The following is a 22,266-nucleotide window of genomic DNA, read 5'->3' as shown; positions in this document are numbered from 1 at the left end:
GATGGAAGGATAGGATGTCCAGAGGTTCAGAGGTATGGAGGATGGACATGGAGGTATGGAGGGTGGAATGTCTGAAGGTACGGAGGGCGGAAGGTACAGAGGGCGGAAGGTATGGAGGGTGGAAGGTACAGAGGGCGGAAGGTACAGAGGGCGGAATGTCTGAAGGTACGGAGGACAGGAGGTCCGGAGGTCTGGAAGGAATAGGGGCTACATCGGACTTCATCTGATGTAGAAGCAAACAGAGGTAGACTACCCTAAGGTAGAGTCGGAGGGACAGGAAGTGGACCTAAGTCCGGAAAGAGGGTAAGTGCCAGAAAGGCAAGACTCTGGCCTAGGGAAGCAATCCCTAGACTTGGGACAGAGACATAGGGGACAAATCCGGAGGTCCAGAATTCCGGCCTAGGGAGTCCATCCCTAGGCCTTATGGAAAAGGACGAGACTCAGATGAACTGAAGTCTGGAAGACGATTGGCAAGTAGAACAGGATCTAAGATGATATTCAGACTGAGGACTCTACTGTAGTTGTACAGGGGTTATATACTAAAGGCTACCTGAGAGGATCAGTAAGCAAAGGAGTAAGGCTATGTATGAGCATGCAGAAACACATTGGTAAGTAAAACAGAACATATGTAAATGAACTCAGAGATGAAACTAGTACAAGGATCAATCAGCAAGACAGAAACAGAGATAACCGAGAACCGGAAAGACAGAGATGCCTAAATGGGGATAGGCGCAGGATCTCAGACAGAGGGTGGGAATAGGTCCGGAGATAGTACAGTTAATATCCGGAGGTCCGGAGATCTGGGGATCCGGAAGGCAGGGCGGAAACAGGACTGAGATATGTGAGGTGGTGGATGTAGTCCGGAATCTGAGAGGAGGTGAAGTCCAGATGTCTTGCTGGACAGAATGTGCGTAGGGTGGACAGGATAGGGGATCCAGGAATGATTCGGATATGGGGTCCGGAAACAGGTCCGGAAAGCGTGGGAATATGATGGGATCTATGTCTGGCATACGGGATATGACACTTCTCATCCATCTCATCTGCATTGAAACCAGCATTGCATTCCTCATCTGATATCATCATTACAAGTTTTACATGTTGTATCTACTGGAATTCCAATATGACATGGAAGTGCAAGACTCGATCCTTCTTCCTCTGCTCTGAAAATAGCATGTTTTCGAAGTCTTGCCACACATCTAGATCATCCTCAGTAGCCTGCCAATGCTTCATGTACACAGTCCATATCTGATTGATCCCAACACATATGGTGCACAGGTTGTGCAGCCGAAGACAGATTTCAATAAGGTCACTGCAAGCTTCTTGGTTAGCAATGTCGAGTGGTATGCGTAGCCTTCCAAAGGCACCTTGGATAGCTTGCATGCCCCATTCTGCTGTTTGATGGTAAGAGAGTAGTTCGCAGTTGAATGCCATATGCTCCTCTATCTCGGCAGCTGAGCCACACAAAACTTGGCCATGTTTCAGAGGTGTGCGAATGCGTCCATCAATGGAAGTCATCCCACGAGGGAATGCAGTATCTGCGATGATGTAGTAGTCAGGAGGTGTGTTGAGTCAAAGTTGAGTATAGATGTGAGAGGCAAGACGAGAGTCGTGCCAGCTGCCAGGTGCATTTGTCCTTGCTGCAATCACAATGCCTTTGTAAAGTAACTATTGAGTACAAATTGTTGGGGAAAGACCAAAAAACGCACCTTCAGCAGAAAATGCTATGACTGAACTGATAAAATGTTCGGAAAGCCATCCATTGTAGGTAGCATTTTCAATATCAACATCATCTGAAGTCTGCATGGGGAGTTTGAGCCCATCAATGCTTCCAAAAGCACCTTGCAAGCGTGAGTGACACGCAACTACAAGGGTACTACAACGCTCAAAATCAGGTCCCGTGGCCATCGAATTGTGGCATCAACCATAGAGCGTAGAGTTTGTAAGAGCATGGGCAGTCCAGAGGTGAGATAGTGAGAAACAGTGGCAGGGATCAACACAAAAATCTGTTGGAGGCTAGTCTCATGCATGGTGGAGTTAAGATAGTGGAGCATGAGGCCAAGTGCTCCACCAGCATCGAGTGAATGGCAATTCAGGCATGGAATGCCATGTGAGTTGGTATCAGGACGTGTGATGGGCTTATGGTACCACAGACTGGCAAAGCCGGAAGTAAGGATGAATTCAAATGTTTGAACATCAATGCCCATGGTTGTAATAAATGCGCGATCAGTCTGACTCGCATACAACACTTGCCACAGGGTATTCCAATGTGGGTCAGGAAGTAGCTGGGCACAACAAAGGTACAGTCACTTAGGGTTCTGGGTTTCAACACAATCAAGTCGAGCAAGCTCTATTCCAGCAACCAGCGTAGCTGCTAACATCCTCACATCCTCTTCATCGTCAAGAAATGCTGTCTCTTCTCTGTCATTCACCAGATTATGATACTGTAGTAGATCGTCCATTGCAGTTTTGACTGAATTATTTTATTCCAGATGCGTTACGGTTGTGTTTTCTGTACAGATTATCTTTCGTAAATATATTTCAAAGTCCGTCATAATCTATTCCGCATTATTTTGCCTACGGATAGTCACCCAGTGTCCGATAATCGCCACAGCGGTTTTGACCCATCAGGACTAGGTTGGTTTGGTGAAGGACTCGGCAGTAGTGTTGCCGCCAAGGCGAATCGAGGTGGGAAATTGCAGCAACTCGACACAACTCGGCACTTACGAGTTGTAACGAATTGTGCCTCGTTTGATTCGCGAGTTGGTAACGAGTTCGCGAGTGATACGGACCGAAAGTCCAGCCAATGAGAAGCCAGTGACGCTCGTACCACCAACGACGACTATTTGCAAGTAGCTACACAAAAAGCAGACAGAACTAATTACAACCAATTTCCCTTACATTCGCGAGCAACTGATTGAGCTCTCGAAGATTCCCAGTAACCATCAGCTCGTCAATTGCTCTTGGGATTACAGGTCCACATATTGTGTAATCTTGCCTGTTAGCCACCAGGTCCGCTGTAAAATCGAGGCGGTCTTGCTTGTAGACGAACTTCAGAACTTGTAGTGCTTCGAGTGTGGTCGGAGACAGGTTACTGCGCCGTAGAGTGCAGGTCTCTTTGCTGGATGAAAATATACGCTCGGAAGGCACAGATGAAGCTTGAGCAGGTAGGACATTCATAGCGACGCGAAATAGAAGCGGGAATGTGTGCTCTTTTTGCTACATAACAATTTCTAATTAATGAAGGAATTGTATGGCAGTAGTACCTCCCAGAAACGAACTATATCTGTTGTGCGCTCAGCCGTTTCGAGTAGTAGACCTGCACCTTCATAACGAGAAAACTCGCACTCAGCATTTTTCCTGTCCTGTTCGAGTTCCTTGCGGATGCGTTCCTCTGTGGTTTCCGGTGCCGGTGAGTGCACCATTGGTTCAGAGACGATGATGGCGGTAGTCGGAGGAATAGTGCTGGTACTAGTAGTGGATGCTGAGAGCCGAACGGTTACATTGAGGCTGTTCATGCGCCCTTGTCCAGCAGACAAAGACCGAGAAGCAATCGCTGTTGAATTGGTGAGCTCCCGCTGTGATACCGAGCGTGCGGATGGTTCCAATCACAGGGGATTACGATGTATGGAAGTGAACTACGTCAACTCGATTCTAACTCGCGAGTCCGACGAATTACAACTCGATTCAGCTCGGTAGGTTCGAGTTGAAACGAATTTGGTCATTTTCGAAGCGAGTCGAGTTTGACTCGATTTGAACTCACCTCGACAACAACACTACTCGGCGGAGGGCATGGTGGAGGGCATGGGATGTACGGCTATTATTAGTATCTGCATCATCAAGGCAACATGCGCAGATTTCAAACCAAAGTTTGTTTGTAATGCATCTGATGCCGTGGCCCTATGATAGTACAGCAAGATCCTTGATGCGTGAAGAATAAAGATCATGTTATCATGTAAAAAGCAAATTTGTCCTGGAAACTAAGCGGGAATCTTCATGAAAGATGCGAAATACGCGTCAAGCTCCTCGACGTGATCTAGGGACGCGATGACTCCAACGTAGCCATCAGGGCGAACAGCAACCACTGCGCCCTCAGGACCTATTCCGTAATACGAGTAACCCTTTCCCCCAAAGCTACCAGTGACATCGGCGTCGTCGATAAATACCCTAAGAATACCTCAATCAACATCATCACACATAACATAAATAAAGCACTTACTTCGACCAATGAGAGCGAAGAAGTGCTGGGAACTGCAAGAAATCAAATCCTTCCTTCCGACCCTTGCTGATTGTGATGATGTCAAATCGTGGGTTTTCAGAGCTCTCGCCAGGTGTCGCGTAACGGTTGAGGAAGCTCTGCATGTTAGCAACCATTGATTTAACCCTCGTTTGTTGAAGTGGGTCACTGATATCACCAGTAAAAACGAGCAATTTGAAGCGGAAGTCCGAAGGAAGAACGTCCTGGATCTCAAAGGGCCATGCGTCTGCAGCACGGATGAATTTGTATGGAGGGAAACGTTCGCCAACCACTAGACCACTAGCCAGCTCTTGGTTTCTGTCAAGTACTGCAACCGAAGGGTCATAATGTACCCCAATGCCACTGGTAAAGCCTCCGAACTTTTGGAATGTCCTACAACCTCGCCGCATTAGTAACAAGGCAATACTGTTGGTAGCATAATCTCACTTCATGAAATGTTCTGGTGCAACCCCATCGCTGTTCTCCTCGGTCAAGGGCTTCCCAGAAAAAAGGGTGGAAAACGTTTTATCAAATGCGATCAGGTCCAATGCATATTTACGGCGCTCTGATTCGTACTAACGACGATGTGTGGGTAAGTAGTCAAATAGCTGCACAAGAGCTTACCGTTGACAAAAGGGACGGTTCTGCCCAACCACGAACCACTAGGGCGATTTTCCAAGCTGAAAGAGCCCTTTGGCTTCAACTGATGCTACAGGCAAAAGAAAACGCACCTAGATTGTGGGCATCGTTCATACTTGCATTCATTCCTTGCCCTGAGAATTCCATTGTAAGCAGACTGATGGGGAAGCGCCAGATTTAAGATACTTGCCTGCTTTAGGAGAGTGTGTGTGGCAAGCATCTCCGGCGATAAGCACTCGATTTTCGATAGAAAACCTTGAGGCTACTCGTTGCCCGACTTGAGCAAAGTGTCAAATAAATATCGTATGGCAAGCGGGCGAGATGCATACTGATATATAGTGTCCACCACAAAATCCCAGTGGTCGGGTTAAGCTTGTAAGGGTAAAGCGATCTTCGTGCAACCTAAGGGGGATATCAATAACCGCCGATCCATTAAACAGGTATCACTTACTTTAAGCAGTTCCTCTGGACCTATTCTCTCCTTATCTACTCTACCTGTCTCTGGATCGATGATATCTTTGTCCTCTAGTTGCATATATACGCGTAGGCGATCTTGTTCTCGAGGGACGAGAAGAGCTGAGCCATGGTTGGAATGCACAAGGCTTTTATTTCTAACATCCGGGAAGTCGGTGTCAGGCACCATGTCCAAGACACCCCAGATGAATTCTATCAATCGAGATTGAGCTTGCTGAGGACTCTGACTGATATAGATACTCACCAGATTGTTCCCCATCCATCGTAATATCAAATTGTTTGCGGACCCATGAGTGAGCGCCTATACGTGAAAATGATTAGGCTGGCCAGATGTATATATGTGGAACACACCATCAGCCCCGACAACATATTTAGCATGGACAATCTCTTCTTGTGGTTGACCCTCAGGAACGTCCAGTCTTTGAAGCGCAACACGAACAGGATGCGATGCAGGATCCGTCAACTCATTTTCATCCTTGGAGATATCTATCGAAGTTGGCATCGTTGACCGCTCCACCTCGACCCCGAGCGCGCTCATGGAATCTAGGAAAATGGATTCAATGGCTCCTTGATGAAGTGCAACCTTCATTTCGTTCAGCTTATATAATTTGTCTCTCTAAATAATGAGCACACCTCAAATTGGTATCTTGCAGACGGAGCTGTCACATCCGGTGCTCGGCTGGTAAGCTGATGGCCGACATTTACCAACATTCCTTGTTAGTCGCACAAAGTTACGAACCTCGATACCGCCAGAGGAGGAAGGGTTATAGAAGGCCTGGGAAATAATGAGTCGTACACTCAGCAAGCCCCTGTTGAAGGACATACTGCTTGATGGACTTGAACAGACTCCCTTAGAAGACGCTCCCCAATACCATAGCTCTGTTATGGAGCCTTAGTCAATCAGCATTGAGCAAAGAAGCGTTTTTACCTGGAAAACCTCAATAGTACGAGGTGAAATTCCATCAGCCTGACCGGCGGCAACTTTAGCAGGCCTGACGGAAAATCAAGTAAGCAGGAATGCTAGCCCCAGCGCACATACCTTTTATCAACGACCCGAACATTTACTCTCGCATTTGCCAGAGCGTTCGCACACATAAGCCCAGCGGGGCCAGCCCCAATAACGAGAACATCGACCTCAGAGTAGGGTACAGCGGAGATGGGCATTGCAAATAATTTGACAATGGAGGGAAATATAGTGTCTTTATACAGGGGGTGCGGGTGCGGGAATTCCTATCCTTAAGAGAGTATTCTTAAGAAGAGCGCTGGCACGCGGACCTCACATGGGAGAGTAAGCACTAATCGATCATGATTGTAGCACAGATAGAAGTGGTAAATCAGCTACTAGCGCGAATTCAAACTAGACTTGCACTCACTAGAGCCATACCGAACGCCCGGAAATCAGGTAATCCGTATCCACAATATCCAGAGAGTTCGTGAGAGCAAATGACTGCAGATGGCGGATATATATAAAAACCTATCTCACAGTAGTGGCGGCGCATGCTTCAATCTCCATCTGCGAAATCTCCGAATAAAAGTATGCGGCAGGCGATCGAATTTCGGCCTCCTGCAAATGACAGTATACCCAATACTCGGATTTCCACTAGTGACAAGCAAAGAAGCTAGTCGATCTGGCAAAAAAAATTAACTGAGTTTTCGGTGATGCCTCGCCGCTCTGGGTTTTCATGACCAAGTTCTCACCAATACACTAGTCAATTACCCGTCCGGCCGGCCTTGTCATAGGCCATGAATAAACGGAGGGATTCCAATGGAAGATAACGAGACCTGGCTTGAGTCAGACTCTGTGAGAAACACTGTGCACTGTGGCATACATAGACGTCTATAATCACATGCAGAAGCTTAAACCTAAGATGCATATGGTGAGAGCTGAACCGCATTCAATATGGGCAACGCAATCCAGGTGATCAAGGATGTATTTTTTTTTTGCGTATCAGCGCTCTTCTACTGGCGCATTATCTCTTTCTCCTTGTGATGTGTGTCCCCTAGGACCTGCAGTAGACTTTCCAAGGCCCGAGCATTAGCAACCTACTGGTAATGACTAGTGCGGTTGCCAGCAGCCGCGTCAGAAAAGCTATACAAAGTCCTCTGAGAACCTGTCGAGATGAGTCTGTGACTCCGCGTCCGTGTTGGTCCTGCCTTGAAAATTTATCTGCGACCTAGTTCAATGAAAGGTACGGTAAGCATTGTTGGTTCTCGAGCACACTAGAAGTGCATGTGCGATACTTGCCGCACTGAGATAAAAACCTTTGAAGTCATATGACACTGAGTGTCAAGTGAATATTGATTATTTAATCTGATTGTTGGCGATATTCTCGGTTCTCGAACGTTGGCAGTGAATCTAACGAATGGCCCTGGGTAGATCCGGGCTCAATTATGTCGACTACAGTGACGTGCTATCTGGTGATGACTAAGCTGCCTAAACCTCCCAACTATCTCATAATTCGATAGCAATAACTATTTAACAACAAAGGCCCCACGATACGCTGCATCGTGCCCCTGATTGAATTTTGTATGCTCAAATACTCCTGATTTCATCATCATTGGGCGGCTAGACCCGCAGCGAGGCCTAGCGAAGCGCTGACTTCAATTTTGGATTTGGATATTACCCTCAATAACAGGCAGTTGGCATCATCCAGACGGTCCTTTTGTAAGTGACAGCGACATACAGCACATTTGGTGAGAGATCGGACCTGACATGAGATCCCGTCAGATCAGTCATCCTGACTTGGATAGTATAATGTTAATGTCAACATAACAAGTGAACAACAGAGAAGTATGGAACAAGTACTTTAATACACACAACTGATGGAGCAGTGGAGATTATCGTGTCATATACTTGTCCGGAAGTGCCCGCGGCGCGCATGAATATATCGGACAGTAGGAAAAACTAGACTTAGGGAGATAGTTCATGAGTCACATGGACCGGGTGAACGCGTAAGTACTTACATCGAAGTCGAACAAGTGTCAAAGCTACACTTCTCCACAAAGAACACATTGGGAATATTCATCCTTATCGACCCCTTCTCCGGTCAAGAGAATATGCTGAACCTGATCACAATGTAGGTGTGTGTTTATGTTGAAGTGCGATGGTGTACATGCACATACCTCATCAGGTGGGTTGAGGCCAAGCGAAGCAGCTCTCTCCCAGCGCTCAAGACGTGACATGCCAACACACGGGCCGTACTCGTAGGACCTAACAAAAGCCCAAATAACGATCAAGCTCCTTAGGAACGTCCAAAGTTCACATACATGTCAAATAAGCGAAGTATCTGATGGATTTTATTCTGCCCTTCGGCATGAACTAAACATATGTCGTCGCTTAAACCTCGTGAACGATAGAGGCGCATATAGCTAACTCACTCGGTTCAAGGTGGCCCATCTTGTCTCGCACTTGCCCATAGTGTTTGCGGTAGATCTTGCCCGACACATCTAATGTCGACCGTTGCTCCACAGGTTTAGCAGCAGGAGGGTCATCCTTTAGCTTCTTGGCAGAACTAGATATCGATGCTTTCGTGGTATTAGGAGCTCCACTCCGCTTCACAGAAGCTGGTGAGTACTCCTCTTCTGAGGATATCTCAAGCACCACGTTACTATCCTCTTCGTTGTGAATCTCCAAGTCTATTGCATCTTCAACTGTATGCTTTTCAATCAAAGAGGATGACCGTCGTGCCAGGGGAGGCCCCTTTGTCTTAGTAGTGGTGTGTGAGTTCGTGCGTTTGGTAGCAAATGCCAAGGTGCCTTGTGTAAGGGCCGGAGCACTACTGTTTCGCGAGCTTGACTTCTTTGTGGAGGACATTGTGGACTTAGTTCAAATTCAAGATTAGTTGACAGGGGGCCGTAACTGAGTTCTCACATTCAAGCGTTCTTTTGATGTCGACTACTCATATTGATTGAGTGCGTTCATTTCATAACGGCCGACTAGCTCAGTTGGTTAGAGCGTCGTGCTAATAACGCGAAGGTCTTGGGTTCGATCCCCACGTTGGCCATGATTTTTGCCCCTCTGCAACACCAAATGTAAACGCTAGTATAGTACAGCATTCCTGAAACTCGACAAGTCGAGTCTGAACCCGCCGCATGTACACTGTGATAGAGTCCCCGGTAAGCCTGACCGGGAGTTTGCCATGATAAAGAAGAAACGAATATTTTGCTTCTGTCTGGTCTGTTTACCACAGGCTCACTGACACTAAGTACTCTCGATCAAAGCAGCGTCTGCTCAAAAAATCTGATGCGGTAAGCTGATCCCCGCACTCTGCTGCGATATATGCCGCATGTGTCCCACCAGATTCAACACAAACACAAAAAAAATTCTCATATGGTTAAACCACTCAATGAAAGTCATGCTGCATGCCCGAATGAAACTGGAAGCTGGCCCCTTGCCCACCACCAAACCCTCCTCCTCCACCAAACGGCCCTCCACTAAAGCCGCCATGGAACTGGCTAAATATCTCTGCCAAATCAGCCGTATTAAATGCCCCAGCGCCGCCCATCCCACCCTCCGTCTGTCCATCCTCGTCTTCGCCCATGTCATAGCGTTCGCGGCGTTGGGGGTCGCTGAGGATCGCATGCGCTTCTACTACCAGTTTGAATTTTTCTTCGTCGCCTCCTTTGTCTGGGTGGTGTTTAAGGCTTTCGCGTCTGTAGGCTTTCTTGATTTCGACTTCGGTGCAGTCTTTCGCGACGCCTGAGAGGTGCGCGGTCATAATCAATTATGACACCTACTTCTAGCACAAAGAAGAGAAGGACGTACCGAGGATATTGTAATAATCCTTTGTCTTACTCCTCTTAAGCGCAGCCTCTGCTTTCTTAAGCTCGCTCCTCAGTGCCCTAACATCCGCATCTACACCCTCAAATTCAGCTTGTTGCATCGACGCTCTGAAATCAGCGATTGCAGCATCGTATTTCTCGAGATGGAGATTGATGCGTGCGCGTGTGCGGAGGGCTTTGAAGGAGGTGGAGTAGAGTGCGAGAGAAGCCTCTGTGTCTAGGAGTGCTTCTTCGTATTTGTCGAGCTGCGAATGATGTAAGAATGCGGTATGAGTGAGGCAGTGGAGGGGATGTACCTTTACAAGCGTCGTAGCGCGATTTGAGAGAAGAGTAGCGCGGATTTGACCGCCTTTGCCTTCTTCTTCGATTTCGCCTATTCGCTGAAGTGAAGGATCAGTATGAGTATGAATGAGTTATTGGAGTGAGGAGGGACATACGTCAAGCGCTTCTGTATATCGTGCGATTGCGTCTTGGAGTCTGCTACCCTTAAAGGCGGTGTTTCCCTCTTCCTTGAGGCGCTCTACGTCTTTTACGCGCTTGCGTAATTGTTGGGCAGGCTCGTGTCCAGGATCGAGGCGAAGCGCCGAAGCCACGTGTTGTAGTGCTTGCGATAGTTTACCGCTGAGGAAGAGCACAAGACCACGGAGTGCGAGTACTTCGGGTGAGTTGGATTCTAATCGAAGAGCATCGCTAGAAGATTGTCAATGAGAGATCGGTAGTAATAGGGTCAGACTCACTTTGCAGCAGTGTTGGCAGCATCCCAGTTCCCTCTAGAGAGCTCGAGTTCGACTCTCCATAGCCGCCACTGAGTTGGTATCTCGCCGCCTTCAGCTTCGATGCTTTGTAGACATTTATCTAATGCGAGGCGTGCCATGCCCCATTCCTTGCGTGTGCGGGAAGACTCAAAGTTGCGTAAATGGGTTTCTAGTTCGAGGACTTTGTCTCTCAGTTGTGCAGCGGCTACATTTGTAGGTTCGAGATTGAGGACAGAGCGTAGTGTTGATAATGCAGGCTCTGATAAACCAAGTGCGAATTGACAACGTGCAAGACGGATGAGAGTCTTCGATGAGGGTTCTGAGGATTGGAGCGTAGCTGCTTGTTGGCAATCTGATAGTGCAGGGCGGAAACGCTTTAAAGCCATGTAAGAGGCTGCGCGATTAGTGAGATATGATGGTTCCGCTGAATTGATATCTGGAAGGATGTTTCTATCAGTGGGGAAGGAGAGGTATGCTGTGTTTTTTGGATTATACCGATAGCTTTGGTATAGAGTTCGATAGCCTCTATGTATTGTTTTGCTTTGAAGGCTACATTACCTTGCTCTTTAACGTCATCTGCAGAAGGGCCCTTAGGAATGGGAGGTGATGAAGGACTCTGGGCGGGAGGTGGTGGATTTTTGCTGTTGAAGGAAGTCAATTGCAAGTGAATGAATTGAGTTAAGTCATACTTTACGCCATTTGCAGCAGCCTGCGCCTGCTTTTTCTTTGCCTGAGTCTTCTTTTTGGTCATTAGAGCAGTTGAATGAATCCCCTAAGGTAATTGCAATGAAAATTGAGGATCTTGAGGTCGAGAGTAAGTCACGTGGTTACACTGCTGTCACATGATCACATCTGTCACATGATCATCATGATGTCTAAAAATGGGCGCCTCCTGGCTTTGACCCTCATGCACCTACAATAATATGACTGACTTCATGCCAATCGTATCACCACCAACACCAGCTCCTTCTCCTCGTCCATCCCCCTTTCATTACTCAACATTTCAACCCAAATACAATCCTTTAATTCCATCTGAATTCTCAACTCTAGGTCCCGCCTCACGCAAACAATACCTCATCTCAATCCTCCATGAATGTTCCCCAGCAGAACTCCGCTTCATCTCACAAACAATAACCCCTATGCTAAAGCGTGATGTCCTAACAGAACTTCCAGCAGAACTCGCCCTCCACATCCTAGCTTACGTCGATGATCCATGCACTCTCGCTCGCGCAAGTCAAGTCTGTAAACGCTGGCATGACCTCGTCGCAGATGACTGGCTTTGGAAAGTCTTGTGCGATACATACAGTTTTAGAGCAGATACAGAGGATAAATCTGGTGCTAATCTATCCGAAGACGACGAATCTTGGGACGAGACGGATAAATTCACTTCGAATCCAATAGACCCGTGGCTCACAGCACGAGATCGACTCAAACGGCAAGAACTTACTTCCGTATCCCATTGGGGTCCATATTCCTCGGATGAACTTTTACATCCCAGAACCCAGTTTTCTCATCAAGAATATTTCAGGCGTGCTTATGGCACAAGTACGTCGCTTCTTACCGCCTGTGTCGTCACTAATTGATTATCTAGTGCTTAATCTAAGGAAGGGCGGCAACATCCTCCGTGCTCACCGCATGCCAATCCCAACACCAGACAGTGGTGTAGTTACATCCGTAGCCCTTGACACAGAATGGGTGGTCGTCGGCCTAGCAAACTCAAAGATCCATCTATTCAGCGCAATCACAGGCGTACTCAGTCGAACACTCATGGGTCACGAACTAGGCGTATGGGCAGTGCATCTCATCTGCCGCGGCGGCTATTGGGGTCGCGGAGAGATGGATGAAGACGGATTCCCAGACGACGCAGACGATCCAGTCGTACCCGCAGCCCTAAAAACTGCACTCGGCATCGACAGGCGCAGGCGGATGCAATACCCAGCAAGCGTTGGAGACGACTCTTCTAAACCGAGCGATATTTGCTGTACAAGCGAAGGATGGGGCCAGCCAAATTCTATCATCGTCAGTGCTAGTTGCGACAAGACGCTTCGCGTTTGGGACGCTAAATCTGGGTATGTTCTTGCGTTCGTTCTAGCCCTGGCTCTGGGCTTACGGGCGCTTAGACATTGTATTTACGTCCTTCGCGGCCACACTGCCACTGTCAGGTGTGCCCGAGTACTGCATAACCGCCCGATCGCAGTAACAGGCTCTCGAGACTCTACTCTCCGTGTATGGAACATCCAAAAGGGAGTCATACTCCGTGTACTTCACGGGCACACCGCGAGCGTAAGATGTCTTGACGTATGTGGCAATAAAGTTGTCAGTGGTAGTTACGACACCACATGTCGAGTCAGTGCCATTTCCAAATCTAAAGCGAGGATTTATTTTGACGATTTGCAGATATGGGACGTTGACACAGGTGAATGTATACGACTCCTCCGAGGCCACAGCCATCAAATATACTCCATCGCAATCGACGGCAACCTCGTCGCTTCAGGGGGCATGGATACCATCGTCAGGGTATGGGACGCAACCACAGGGTATGTCCCCTCCCTTCCTCACCCCCCCTCTCACACTTATTCATTTATAACAGAAACTGCATCGCCCAACTCACAGGCCACACTGCCCTAGTCTGCCAACTCCAACTCAGCACCAGCACCAGCCTCCTCGCCACAGGCGGCTCCGACGGCCGAGTGATCACCTTCTCCCTCCGCTCCTTCACCGCCCTCCAACGTCTCGCCGCACACGACAGCAGTGTCACCTCTCTCCAATTCGACGCCAACTTCCTCATTACAGGTGGGAACGACGGCCGCGTACGGGTGTTTGAGACGCAAACTGGGACGTGGGTGCGGGATCTAAGTGAGCGGTCCGAGAGCGTGTGGAAAGTGCTTTATAAGAAGGGGGTGTGTGCGATTATGTGCAAGAGGGCGGGGAAGACTGTTATGGAGATTTGGACCTTTAAGCCTAAGGAACGATGAGATAAGATGGTTTATTTATCGTATGATCATGATGTAGGAGTCAGTGTAAGTATAATTGTATGGAGTACTACGATTTGGACTAATTGGATTTTGGTTTTGGATTCAGGTGGTGAGCAAAAAGTAATGGCCAACGTGGGGATCGAACCCAAGACCTTCGCGTTATTAGCACGACGCTCTAACCAACTGAGCTAGTCGGCCGATACAATCGTGGCTGCCAACAACGAATTTCAGTCAGCCAGCAAGACCAAGTTGACTGCTCCCCCCAACAAGCAAAGTAGGTCAGAGACCCTACGTTAGACATAGTCCTATACACAGAGGGCTTACTCCCATTCGTCTGTATGTAACCTTTGTGTGTGACGGATGGAAAACACGTACTCCGTCAGCATCATGTCGGGCAAAGGCCGGCGCCGACTTTGTACAGGGGAGATCATGGTGTGAGGTGCGTGTGGGTGATATGGTTGGTCAGTAAATGTAGCGCGTTTGTCTCGACATTAACGCGTCCTTGGTACCGGTCTTGATTCCTAGGTCCAATTTATTCCTCTTTGAGCAAAGCTGCCATCGAATGTAGCCTCACATTACTGGAAACCCAACTGTCTATCGGAAAATAAACATATTCAAGCCACGTTCGAGCAACATCATCCATTTACGCTTCATAAATGCGGAACTAAAACACAGTCAGCCCGATATCCCAGCAATTAATCACATTGAGACGTACGATCCAATTTCTGCCTCCAATATTGGGCCCTTGACAGGCACATATAATGCTGTCCCCACACACAACCTTGATCCACGGGCTGCTGACCTACTAAAAGTTCGCAAAGTGACAGTGGTTCATCTTGTACATCAGACCGTCGCCCGTCGCCAGGCTTGCTTCGCTGTCTACTACGGTTGAAATAATTTGGCTCTTGGATCTCATAGGGCCAGAAGCATACTTACTACCCAGAAGAATTTGTTGTGTCGTTGATACCCAGTCAGCCCATCGAAAATGATGACCATGTAGCTGACATCGTGTTTACGCAGGATGGGTAGTAGGACGACGCCATGGCTTTTCCTACCATCGTAATGTGTGCTGTTGCACGAATCAACGTCAATTCGGGTTATGTCATAGGGGTAACTCACTGTTGCTCCAGGCGTTGTTGTCGACCAACGTCGGGCGATCCGACATTCGTGCGATCTGGTAGCCAGAGTCCCACTAACTCATGATAACTGCATGTTCTGCCTTAGCCAGTGGTGCGTCTTTCGTTGTCGGTTAGTGTGATGGACTAAAATAATCAATGTGGTTCTTGCTTCCATCTGAACCTGTCGAGCTTAGTACAACGAAGAGAATCAGTTCGGACACGTTCAAAAGAACATTAGGTGCGTATTGCTGCCGGCAAGGCGAAAAAGAACAAGTAGAATAAAAAGGAAAAGGAAGTGTCCGCATCTATGTACTGGCGGAGTCTTAGATGAACTTGTCTCCAGTATTGCCTCCTTTGCTGTAGCTGCCACCACTGCCCAGGAGGGTGTCTTCGATATGAGTGTCGTGATGGGTGTACAGCTTATTCCAGTTGTGGAGTGAGCAATTGAAAACTCATTCTTGTCATCATGATAACGAACATCAGTCAGCGAGGTTTTGAACCAGGTCCATGCATTCAAGCAGACTCAACAACGGCTACACTTCCGGTATTTACATGAGGTCGCTCAGCGCTGCCATTTCGGCTCCCCCACTCTCCTTGATACCAATCTCCCAGTCTAAAACGCAAGGTGTACGTCAGTCAGTGCGAACGTTCTTTTCGGGGAGGATGGAAGTACTCACAGCTGTAGATGATCGTAACAGCCATCAGGATACCCGTTCCACTTCCAATAGCGCCCATGAGATCAGCAGCGACAGAAAGCAAGCCCAGAATAGCGCCTCCGAATGCAGCAGCGGTAGGAATAACGCGCTTGAGTTCCTTGTACATTGAACCCTCACGATGCCCAGCCATGACCATCTGTTGGTCCTTGAGCTGTTTGGCGATCTCGCGTGGGCCACTGCCAGACACCTCGATCCAGGTTTTTGAGAAGAGTGCACAGGCAGAGACTACAAATGTGATATAGAGGATTGTGTGGATGGGGTCGAGGAAAGCTTCTTTGATTGTGTGCGGGGGTGATATGTAGTATGCGAAACCAGCTACAGCGCGAAGCTGGGGAGAGTCTTCTAGAGGCTGTGATGTACTTTTAGTGCCTATTTAAGCCATCAAGTCATAAATAACCGACCTCCCAGACACCAAGAATCCTGACCAAGATGCTGGAGGGGAAGCGCGTTGCAAGCATTTGCGACACAATAAACACGTTTGACACCAGTGCGCTCTGGAGCATGATGGGCATGTTGCTAGTATAGAACAGCTTGACGGGGTAACTGCCGCGCTGACCACGGAATCTGTTGCTCTTGACGGGGATCTCAATGCGGAAACCTTGCATATAGATGACAGCGGCGAACACGACGACAGTCGCAAGGAGGTTCATGATGTTTGGGAGTCTGTCACGCCAGAACGCCTCACGGAGAGCACGTCCCTTGTCGTTCCACGTGAAGAGCAGGTGGAAGAGCGCAATAACGGCACCTTCAAACTCAGGGCCACGACCGGTGTTAACAGTTGTAGGTGAGAAGGCCTTCCAAATGATGGATTCGCAGATGTTGGTTGCGATGAAAAGGGAGATACCGGACCCGAGACCATAACCTTTCTGGAGAAGTTCGTCGAGGAGGATAACGATGAGGGCAGCAGCAACAAGCTGAATGATGAGCAGAAGGCAAACACCAGCACCGAGATCACTTGGTTGCCCGTAAAGACCTGTCAAGACGTATACGGTAGCATGGCCGAGTGAAATGATTAAAGCAAACACTGAAAAGAGCATCTATCAGTAAAGTTCGGAAAGCGGCCAAATGACACGTACATTTTTGTGCACCACTGAACAGTGCCCGGTCTTCCTTCAAGCTGAAGTCGACCTCGATTAAATTTGCGCCAGCTAATAGTTGCATAATCATTCCGGACGTAACAATAGGGCTTATACCGAGCTCCATGAGGGTTCCACGGTTGGAAGCGAGGATAACACGCATCCAGTAAAGAGGATCAGACGAATCTGAGGACATGATACCATATAATGGTACTTGAGAGCAGACCAAGAAAATGAGGAGCGTGACAGCGGTCCATAACAGCTTTTGGTTGAAAGGAACCTAAAAATGAAGGAAGGTGGTGAGTTTTGCGTGTTATAACCTACAAACGCATATATAGCACATACTTTGCGATCCGGTGAAGAAACCTCAGGCAGGAGTGGAAGAAACGGTCGGACGAGATTCAGAAACCGGACTGTAAGCAACTACAATCAGTAGTAGTCGACCAAAAGACTCTGTTTGAGACTCACAGCCGCTCATTGTAGCTTGAAGTCCAGGAGCGGACGAGTGAAGAAGAAGAAGAAATGAAAGGTGTTTGTGATTTTGTAGGATTAATGCAAACCGAAACTCCTTACGTGGCACATGACAAACATTCACAAATACTCGAAATGAACATTTAAACCACACTTAAATGCCTTGGGTGGCTTAAACTTTAAGTTTAGTGCAAAAATTACAACATTTTGGGCTATCCTAAATATCAGAAACCCCAATGTGAACCTCTAGCTTGATGATCAGTCAGTCACCATTTGCCCTGCCTTATGGTTCCAGTTAGTCCCACAACTCTGTATTTCCAAAATCTGGATACGGCTCATTGACTCTGAAGTTGCTGATAGCTACACATGTGAATGTAAGGTGTTTACTTTGCCAAGGGCCCAAACAATCATCCATGGCAATAGCCAGACCATCATTACATAGTCATCTTAGTTGGAGATATATCAGTTAGGTGTGCTGCTGCTGATGTTTGAGAAAGACTAGTGTTGACTGTAGGGCAAGTGCCAAGTTATCATAATGCCAGCTGGCATCTCTTAAACACTACCATTAATCAATGTCTTAAGCAGTGCAGAAATCAACAATGATAAGATAGAGGGTGTGTGGAGAAACAGGGCTAAAATTATGTGTTGAGGCCTTGAGGGAGTAGGTTATGAGGCTCATATTGTTGAGGCTGGCCAGATTACAGTTTGCATATATTAACATACTGACCAGTGGTGAGACACTTACCAGTCTTATCCAGTGCTTAATATTTGAACATTTTCAAAGATGTCAAGAGGTGTGCCAGTATTCGTGGTGCCAATGAATGCAAACCATCAAAAACTTTGGAGAATTGGAATGGCTGGCTACATATCTCAGCCTGGTAGCATTTACACACCCACTTACCATGCAGAGACCAGTGACAAGTCTATACATATGAATCTGATAATATTGACCACTTCAAGCTGAACTACACTCAGATTAGAACTTGACTCCTTGTCACTATACACCATGTAACCCTCACCTTCATGCACTCCCAGATGAGAAACAAGGTACACCCTTGTTAAGGTTGTGTGAACACTTATCACCAATCTTCATATTGTTGAAGAAAAGAGAAGTGATGGTATTGATGTAGCAGAAGTACTCACTCCCATCTCCTGGGGGGAAGTCCTGTGCATTTGAGTCCGCATGTTTAGACTAAATTGCACAGTACTATGGTTTTGAGCGAATTAGCAGTGTAATGTGGAATGAGGTAAGCCTTCTTGCCCAGAATTTATGTAATAATAATACAGTGACACTTAATGAAAGTGGTTGAATTTGTACCTGAAACCCTCATCAATGTTCTTGTTCTTGGTTCATTGAAGACAAGATCAATGCAGAAAATTTATCTTGTGGTGTCTGATTCTGAGAAGGATTACTATCAAAGTGAGCCCCTCAAATTTCAATTTCATGCTTGCACTGCAAGCTTCCTATGCAACATTTATGACATGCCCATTTTCTTTGGTTTTGAGCACACAGGGACCATGATAAGTGAATTGTTTAGGGGTAAGTCCAATGAAGAGGACCATGAGCTTACTGGCAAGTGGAGTCTTCATGTCAGCTTGATTCTGTGGGAGATGCCTCGTGTTGTGATCATAGAAATTGTTAGTTAGTGTGGAGACCTCCATTAGTACTTTGGCCATGTTTAAATAGACCTTGCACTCAACCATCTTCCTCTAAGACTTACAATATGGCATACTCAATCCACCGAGATCAGCTACCATTTTAAAGTCAAACCTTCAAATACCCACCCTGATTCCACCACTGCCTGGGTGTATGGAACAAACAGTGAGTTGAAAATATGAAAGATATAAGTGAACTGAAAAAAGGGAACCAAGGCACTGAGGTATCTAGAATAAAGTACATTTGAAGATTGTTTGTAACAAGGAAGGGAGATGCAGTAGAATGAAGTGCTTGAAATGAAGACTATCACAACAAAACAAATACTGACTGGAGGATATCATAAGTCCAAAGAAAAATGTGCTGGCCTGACCCAATCCACATTTGGAATGTGTGATTTCTCCCTGTAAGTCAGGGGAAACCAAACCTCTGCTGTGCCAGTGTCTTGGCCATCTCTCAAGTCTGGCAGCCATTCAGGTATTTCTTGGTGTGTGGCTGCTACAATGTGTTTTTGTCATATCCCACAATCCAGACCTACATTCCATCATATTCCCACGCCTTCCAAGCCTACATCCAGACCCCACTTCATATCCAACTCATTCCCAGATCCCCTTCTGCTGTGTGCTCCACACCTCAGCAGGATTGACTATGCTCCAGATTTACCCCTGAGCTCTGGACCATTAGATCTCCACTGCTAGCCTGATCCATACCCCCCTGTCCCATCCACCCTATGCACACTCCATCCAGCAAGACATCTGGACTTCACCTCATCTCAGATTCTGGACTATATCCACCTCCTCATATCCCAGTCCTGTATCCACCTTGTCTTCCAGATCCCCAGATCTCCGGATATTAACTCTGGACCTATTCCCACCCTCTGTCCGATATCCTGCACCTATCCCCATTTAGGCATCTCTGCCTTTCTGGCTTTCGGTTACCTCTTGTTCCATCTTGCTTATTGATCCTTGTACAAGTCTTCATCTCTGAATTCATTTACTTATGTTCTGTCTTACTTACTAATATGTTTCCACATGCTCATACATAGCCTTGCTCCTTTGCTTACTGATCACCTCAGATATTATCCAGTATATAACCCCTGTAGATACTCCTGTAGTTTCCTTAGTTTGAATATCATCTTAGACTTTGCTCTACCTGCCCAATCCTCTCTCGGACTTTGGTCCAGCTAAGTCTGTCCTATCCATTAGGCCTAGGGATTAATTCCCTAGGCCAGAGCTCTGCCTTTCCAGCACTCCTCCTCTTTCCAGACTTAGGTCCAATCCCTGTCCCTCTGACTCTACCTTAGGGTAGTCTACCTCTGTTTGTTTCTACATTGGACTTCATCCAATGTAGCCCCTATTCCTTCCAAACCTCTGGACCTCCTGTCCCTTGTACCTCCAGGCATCCTGTCCTTCAGACGTTCTGCCCTCCATACCTTTGGACCTCCTACCCTCTGTACCTCCGGACATCCTGTCTTTCTGTCCTCCATCATCCTGCCCTCCTGTTCCTCCTGTCCTTCTGTCCTCTGTCATCCTGCCCTCCTGTTCCTCCTGTCCTCTGGACCTTCGGACCTCCTATCCTTCCATCCTGTTTCCTGTAGAAGTATTACCTTGCAGTGGGAACTCTCCTGAGCACTTCCTGTGTTCCTCCAGAACTCTCCTGTGCTCCTCCAGATGTTTCCCACGCTCCTCCGGAAGTCCTCTAGCACTCCACCAGAGTAGCCAGCCTCTGGAAGTCCTCCGGTCTTCATCGGATCACCATTGGACCTCATCTGAAATGAAGGGCCCATACTTGGGTAAGGGGCACAGTGTATGAGCTGAGGCCAAGCCCCTCTGAGTCAGTCTCTCTCTCCTTTGAGCAACATGGTTCTTAACAGTTTTAAGCACAATGTTCTCAGATAAATCAGAGTAAACCTACCACAAGAGTATGCATTGGTGAATTCTGATGTGCCACATTGGTGCAAGAACACTTTATGATCTGCAAGCTCACAGAACACAAACTGTGATGATGGGTTAGGGTCTAGCAGCTACTGTAGTAAAGATAAATGATAGTGTCGGAAATGAATGATACAAAACTTACTCCTGAAAGTAAATTGGTGATATTTTCATGGAAATGTTGAAAGGCAGGGAACTGTTTGGATTTTCTGTCTGGGCTGGAGAACCAAGAAACATAGTGCAATATATGACTCTCTGCACCAAAGAATGCCTGACAAGATGGTATCAGTAAGATAGGAGTGGAGGAAGACATGATATGTGCCTTATGTGTCTTCAAAACAAGCTCATAGATGACACAGCCTAGTGACCACCAATCTACAGGTACTCTGTACCTCATAGAACCTGGGTTGGTTCTGTTGCACAAGACCTCTGGTGCCATGCAGTAGGCCATTCCCACTACACTTGCTGTATACCTCCCCTGTGACTCCAAGGGCCCCTCCTCTTTCTTTACATAACACAAGCCAAAGTCAGTGACCCTAACATTCTCTCAAACATCAATCAGGATGTTTTTGGTGTGACAATCATATTCCCACTAGGCTTGCAATGGCCATCTTTTGATATAGGTGATGGAAAGCTACAAAACCATCAACCACTTTTCCTGCACTCAACCCACTCTGGACGCATATTCCTGCACTCTGCAGACTTGCACATTCACTCCTGCACTGCACACATACCTGCAGTCGATTTCCTGTGCCTTTGGACTACCTTACAGATGTCCCGCATCAGTCCATTGTCCATCCTACCTCATTGGTATGTATTTTGCCTTGCCTTGTGTGTTGTAACAAGTGTTGCAGTCTTATTACATGTCTTTACATATTCCTACTGCCTGTTTGTCCTGTCCCTTCCATTTCTGAGAGGGTTTAGCTAGTATAAAGTGCCTAGGGTGACTACTTCATATTTACTTCCCTTCTATGGTATTTCCTTCCCTTATGTTTTACTTAAGAGCAGTCACCATTAGTGCGCGCTTTTAGCCCCTATTGGTTACCTTATACCTGGACACCTTGTCTTGACTTTCCTTACCCATGCAATCAATACCCTTGCCCTCACTTGTTACCTGTGCTGTTAAGGTCGCGTGCTTGAGGGGGTCGGATCACAAGGGCTTGGCCTCAGCTTGTACGCTGTGCCCCTTTCCTGAGTATGTGCCCTTAATTTCCGGGGGCTAGAACAGTCGTCTGGAGTTTCTGGGATTTGACTGGGGCAGATAACAGATGTCTGGATCTGAGACGTGAGATAAATCCAACGGACGTCCGGATATTACCTGGGCAAGCGGATAAGACTAATCCGGACAAAGTCTGGACTAGAAACTAATAGAGGATGGACTACCCTTAAGGTAGAGTCGGAAATATAGTCTAGGATGCAATCCTAAGACTTGGAATATGAC

At 47.3% G+C, this 22,266-nt stretch overlaps 5 protein-coding genes and 2 non-coding genes across 7 annotated transcripts; 2 read left to right on the top strand and 5 right to left on the bottom strand.

The window, feature by feature from the left end:
* Window positions 1–3,788: 3,788 nt before the first annotated feature.
* BJ212DRAFT_437903 (FAD binding domain-containing protein) lies at window positions 3,789–6,909 on the bottom strand. Its single transcript, XM_041343199.1, has 16 exons — window positions 6,721–6,909; window positions 6,387–6,642; window positions 6,276–6,339; window positions 6,173–6,226; window positions 6,087–6,122; window positions 5,981–6,034; window positions 5,699–5,930; window positions 5,592–5,648; window positions 5,325–5,539; window positions 5,203–5,275; window positions 5,064–5,150; window positions 4,966–5,007; window positions 4,859–4,914; window positions 4,682–4,809; window positions 4,217–4,627; window positions 3,789–4,164 (listed from the first exon to the last, which is right to left on the bottom strand). Exons 2-16 carry the CDS (start codon window positions 6,509–6,511, stop codon window positions 3,978–3,980), a joined length of 1,821 nt encoding a protein of 606 aa, XP_041190906.1. The 5' UTR covers window positions 6,512–6,642; window positions 6,721–6,909; the 3' UTR covers window positions 3,789–3,977.
* A 1,426-nt stretch (window positions 6,910–8,335) lies between these two features.
* Window positions 8,336–9,161, bottom strand: BJ212DRAFT_1276114 (DNA polymerase delta, subunit 4-domain-containing protein; the record flags this gene model as incomplete). The annotated part of the gene is made up of 4 exons (XM_041331261.1): window positions 8,336–8,413; window positions 8,471–8,558; window positions 8,615–8,666; window positions 8,726–9,161. The coding sequence occupies 4 exons, from the start codon at window positions 9,159–9,161 to the stop codon at window positions 8,336–8,338; spliced, it is 654 nt and encodes a 217-aa protein (XP_041190905.1).
* Window positions 9,162–9,277: 116 nt separating this feature from the next.
* BJ212DRAFT_t88 lies at window positions 9,278–9,351 on the top strand. The gene has a single exon. It is a non-coding gene; the product is annotated as a tRNA-Ile (tRNA).
* A 336-nt stretch (window positions 9,352–9,687) lies between these two features.
* BJ212DRAFT_1368718 (uncharacterized protein) lies at window positions 9,688–11,677 on the bottom strand (the record flags this gene model as incomplete). The annotated part of the gene is made up of 7 exons (XM_041336194.1): window positions 11,574–11,677; window positions 11,380–11,525; window positions 10,867–11,320; window positions 10,567–10,819; window positions 10,426–10,509; window positions 10,113–10,374; window positions 9,688–10,046 (listed from the first exon to the last, which is right to left on the bottom strand). The coding sequence occupies exons 1-7, from the start codon at window positions 11,633–11,635 to the stop codon at window positions 9,691–9,693; spliced, it is 1,617 nt and encodes a 538-aa protein (XP_041190904.1). The 5' UTR covers window positions 11,636–11,677.
* Window positions 11,678–11,780: 103 nt separating this feature from the next.
* BJ212DRAFT_1368714 (WD40-repeat-containing domain protein) lies at window positions 11,781–13,964 on the top strand. The gene is made up of 5 exons (XM_041336193.1): window positions 11,781–12,429; window positions 12,476–12,953; window positions 13,005–13,230; window positions 13,282–13,421; window positions 13,475–13,964. The coding sequence occupies exons 1-5, from the start codon at window positions 11,808–11,810 to the stop codon at window positions 13,857–13,859; spliced, it is 1,851 nt and encodes a 616-aa protein (XP_041190903.1). The 5' UTR covers window positions 11,781–11,807; the 3' UTR covers window positions 13,860–13,964.
* A 19-nt stretch (window positions 13,965–13,983) lies between these two features.
* On the bottom strand, window positions 13,984–14,057 carry BJ212DRAFT_t87. The gene has a single exon. It is a non-coding gene; the product is annotated as a tRNA-Ile (tRNA).
* A 1,468-nt stretch (window positions 14,058–15,525) lies between these two features.
* BJ212DRAFT_1482941 (SecY subunit domain-containing protein) lies at window positions 15,526–17,247 on the bottom strand (the record flags this gene model as incomplete). Its single annotated transcript, XM_041340528.1, has 6 exons — window positions 15,526–15,590; window positions 15,655–16,042; window positions 16,095–16,717; window positions 16,770–17,049; window positions 17,115–17,182; window positions 17,238–17,247. The coding sequence occupies 6 exons, from the start codon at window positions 17,245–17,247 to the stop codon at window positions 15,526–15,528; spliced, it is 1,434 nt and encodes a 477-aa protein (XP_041190902.1).
* Between the last annotated feature and the right edge of the window lie 5,019 nt (window positions 17,248–22,266).

Source organism: Suillus subaureus (genome assembly GCF_016647635.1).
Source record: "Suillus subaureus strain MN1 chromosome Unknown BJ212scaffold_25, whole genome shotgun sequence".
Lineage (NCBI taxonomy): Eukaryota > Fungi > Basidiomycota > Agaricomycetes > Boletales > Suillaceae > Suillus > Suillus subaureus.
The sequence above is the reverse complement of the archived record's forward strand: the minus strand, read 5'-3'. Positions and strand labels throughout refer to the sequence as shown.

Coding starts and splice junctions, on each gene's coding strand:
- BJ212DRAFT_437903 (XM_041343199.1), bottom strand. CDS start 6,511: ATGCCCATCTCCGCTGTACCCTACTCTGAGGTCGATGTTCTCGTTATT. Junction 6,340..6,386: donor GTTCGGGTCGTTGATAAAAG/GTATGTGCGCTG, acceptor ATTTTCCGTCAG/GCCTGCTAAAGTTGCCGCCG. Junction 5,151..5,202: donor GTGGTGGACACTATATATCA/GTATGCATCTCG, acceptor ACTTTGCTCAAG/TCGGGCAACGAGTAGCCTCA.
- BJ212DRAFT_1368714 (XM_041336193.1), top strand. CDS start 11,808: ATGACTGACTTCATGCCAATCGTATCACCACCAACACCAGCTCCTTCT. Junction 13,231..13,281: donor GTTACGACACCACATGTCGA/GTCAGTGCCATT, acceptor GACGATTTGCAG/ATATGGGACGTTGACACAGG. Junction 13,422..13,474: donor GTATGGGACGCAACCACAGG/GTATGTCCCCTC, acceptor CATTTATAACAG/AAACTGCATCGCCCAACTCA.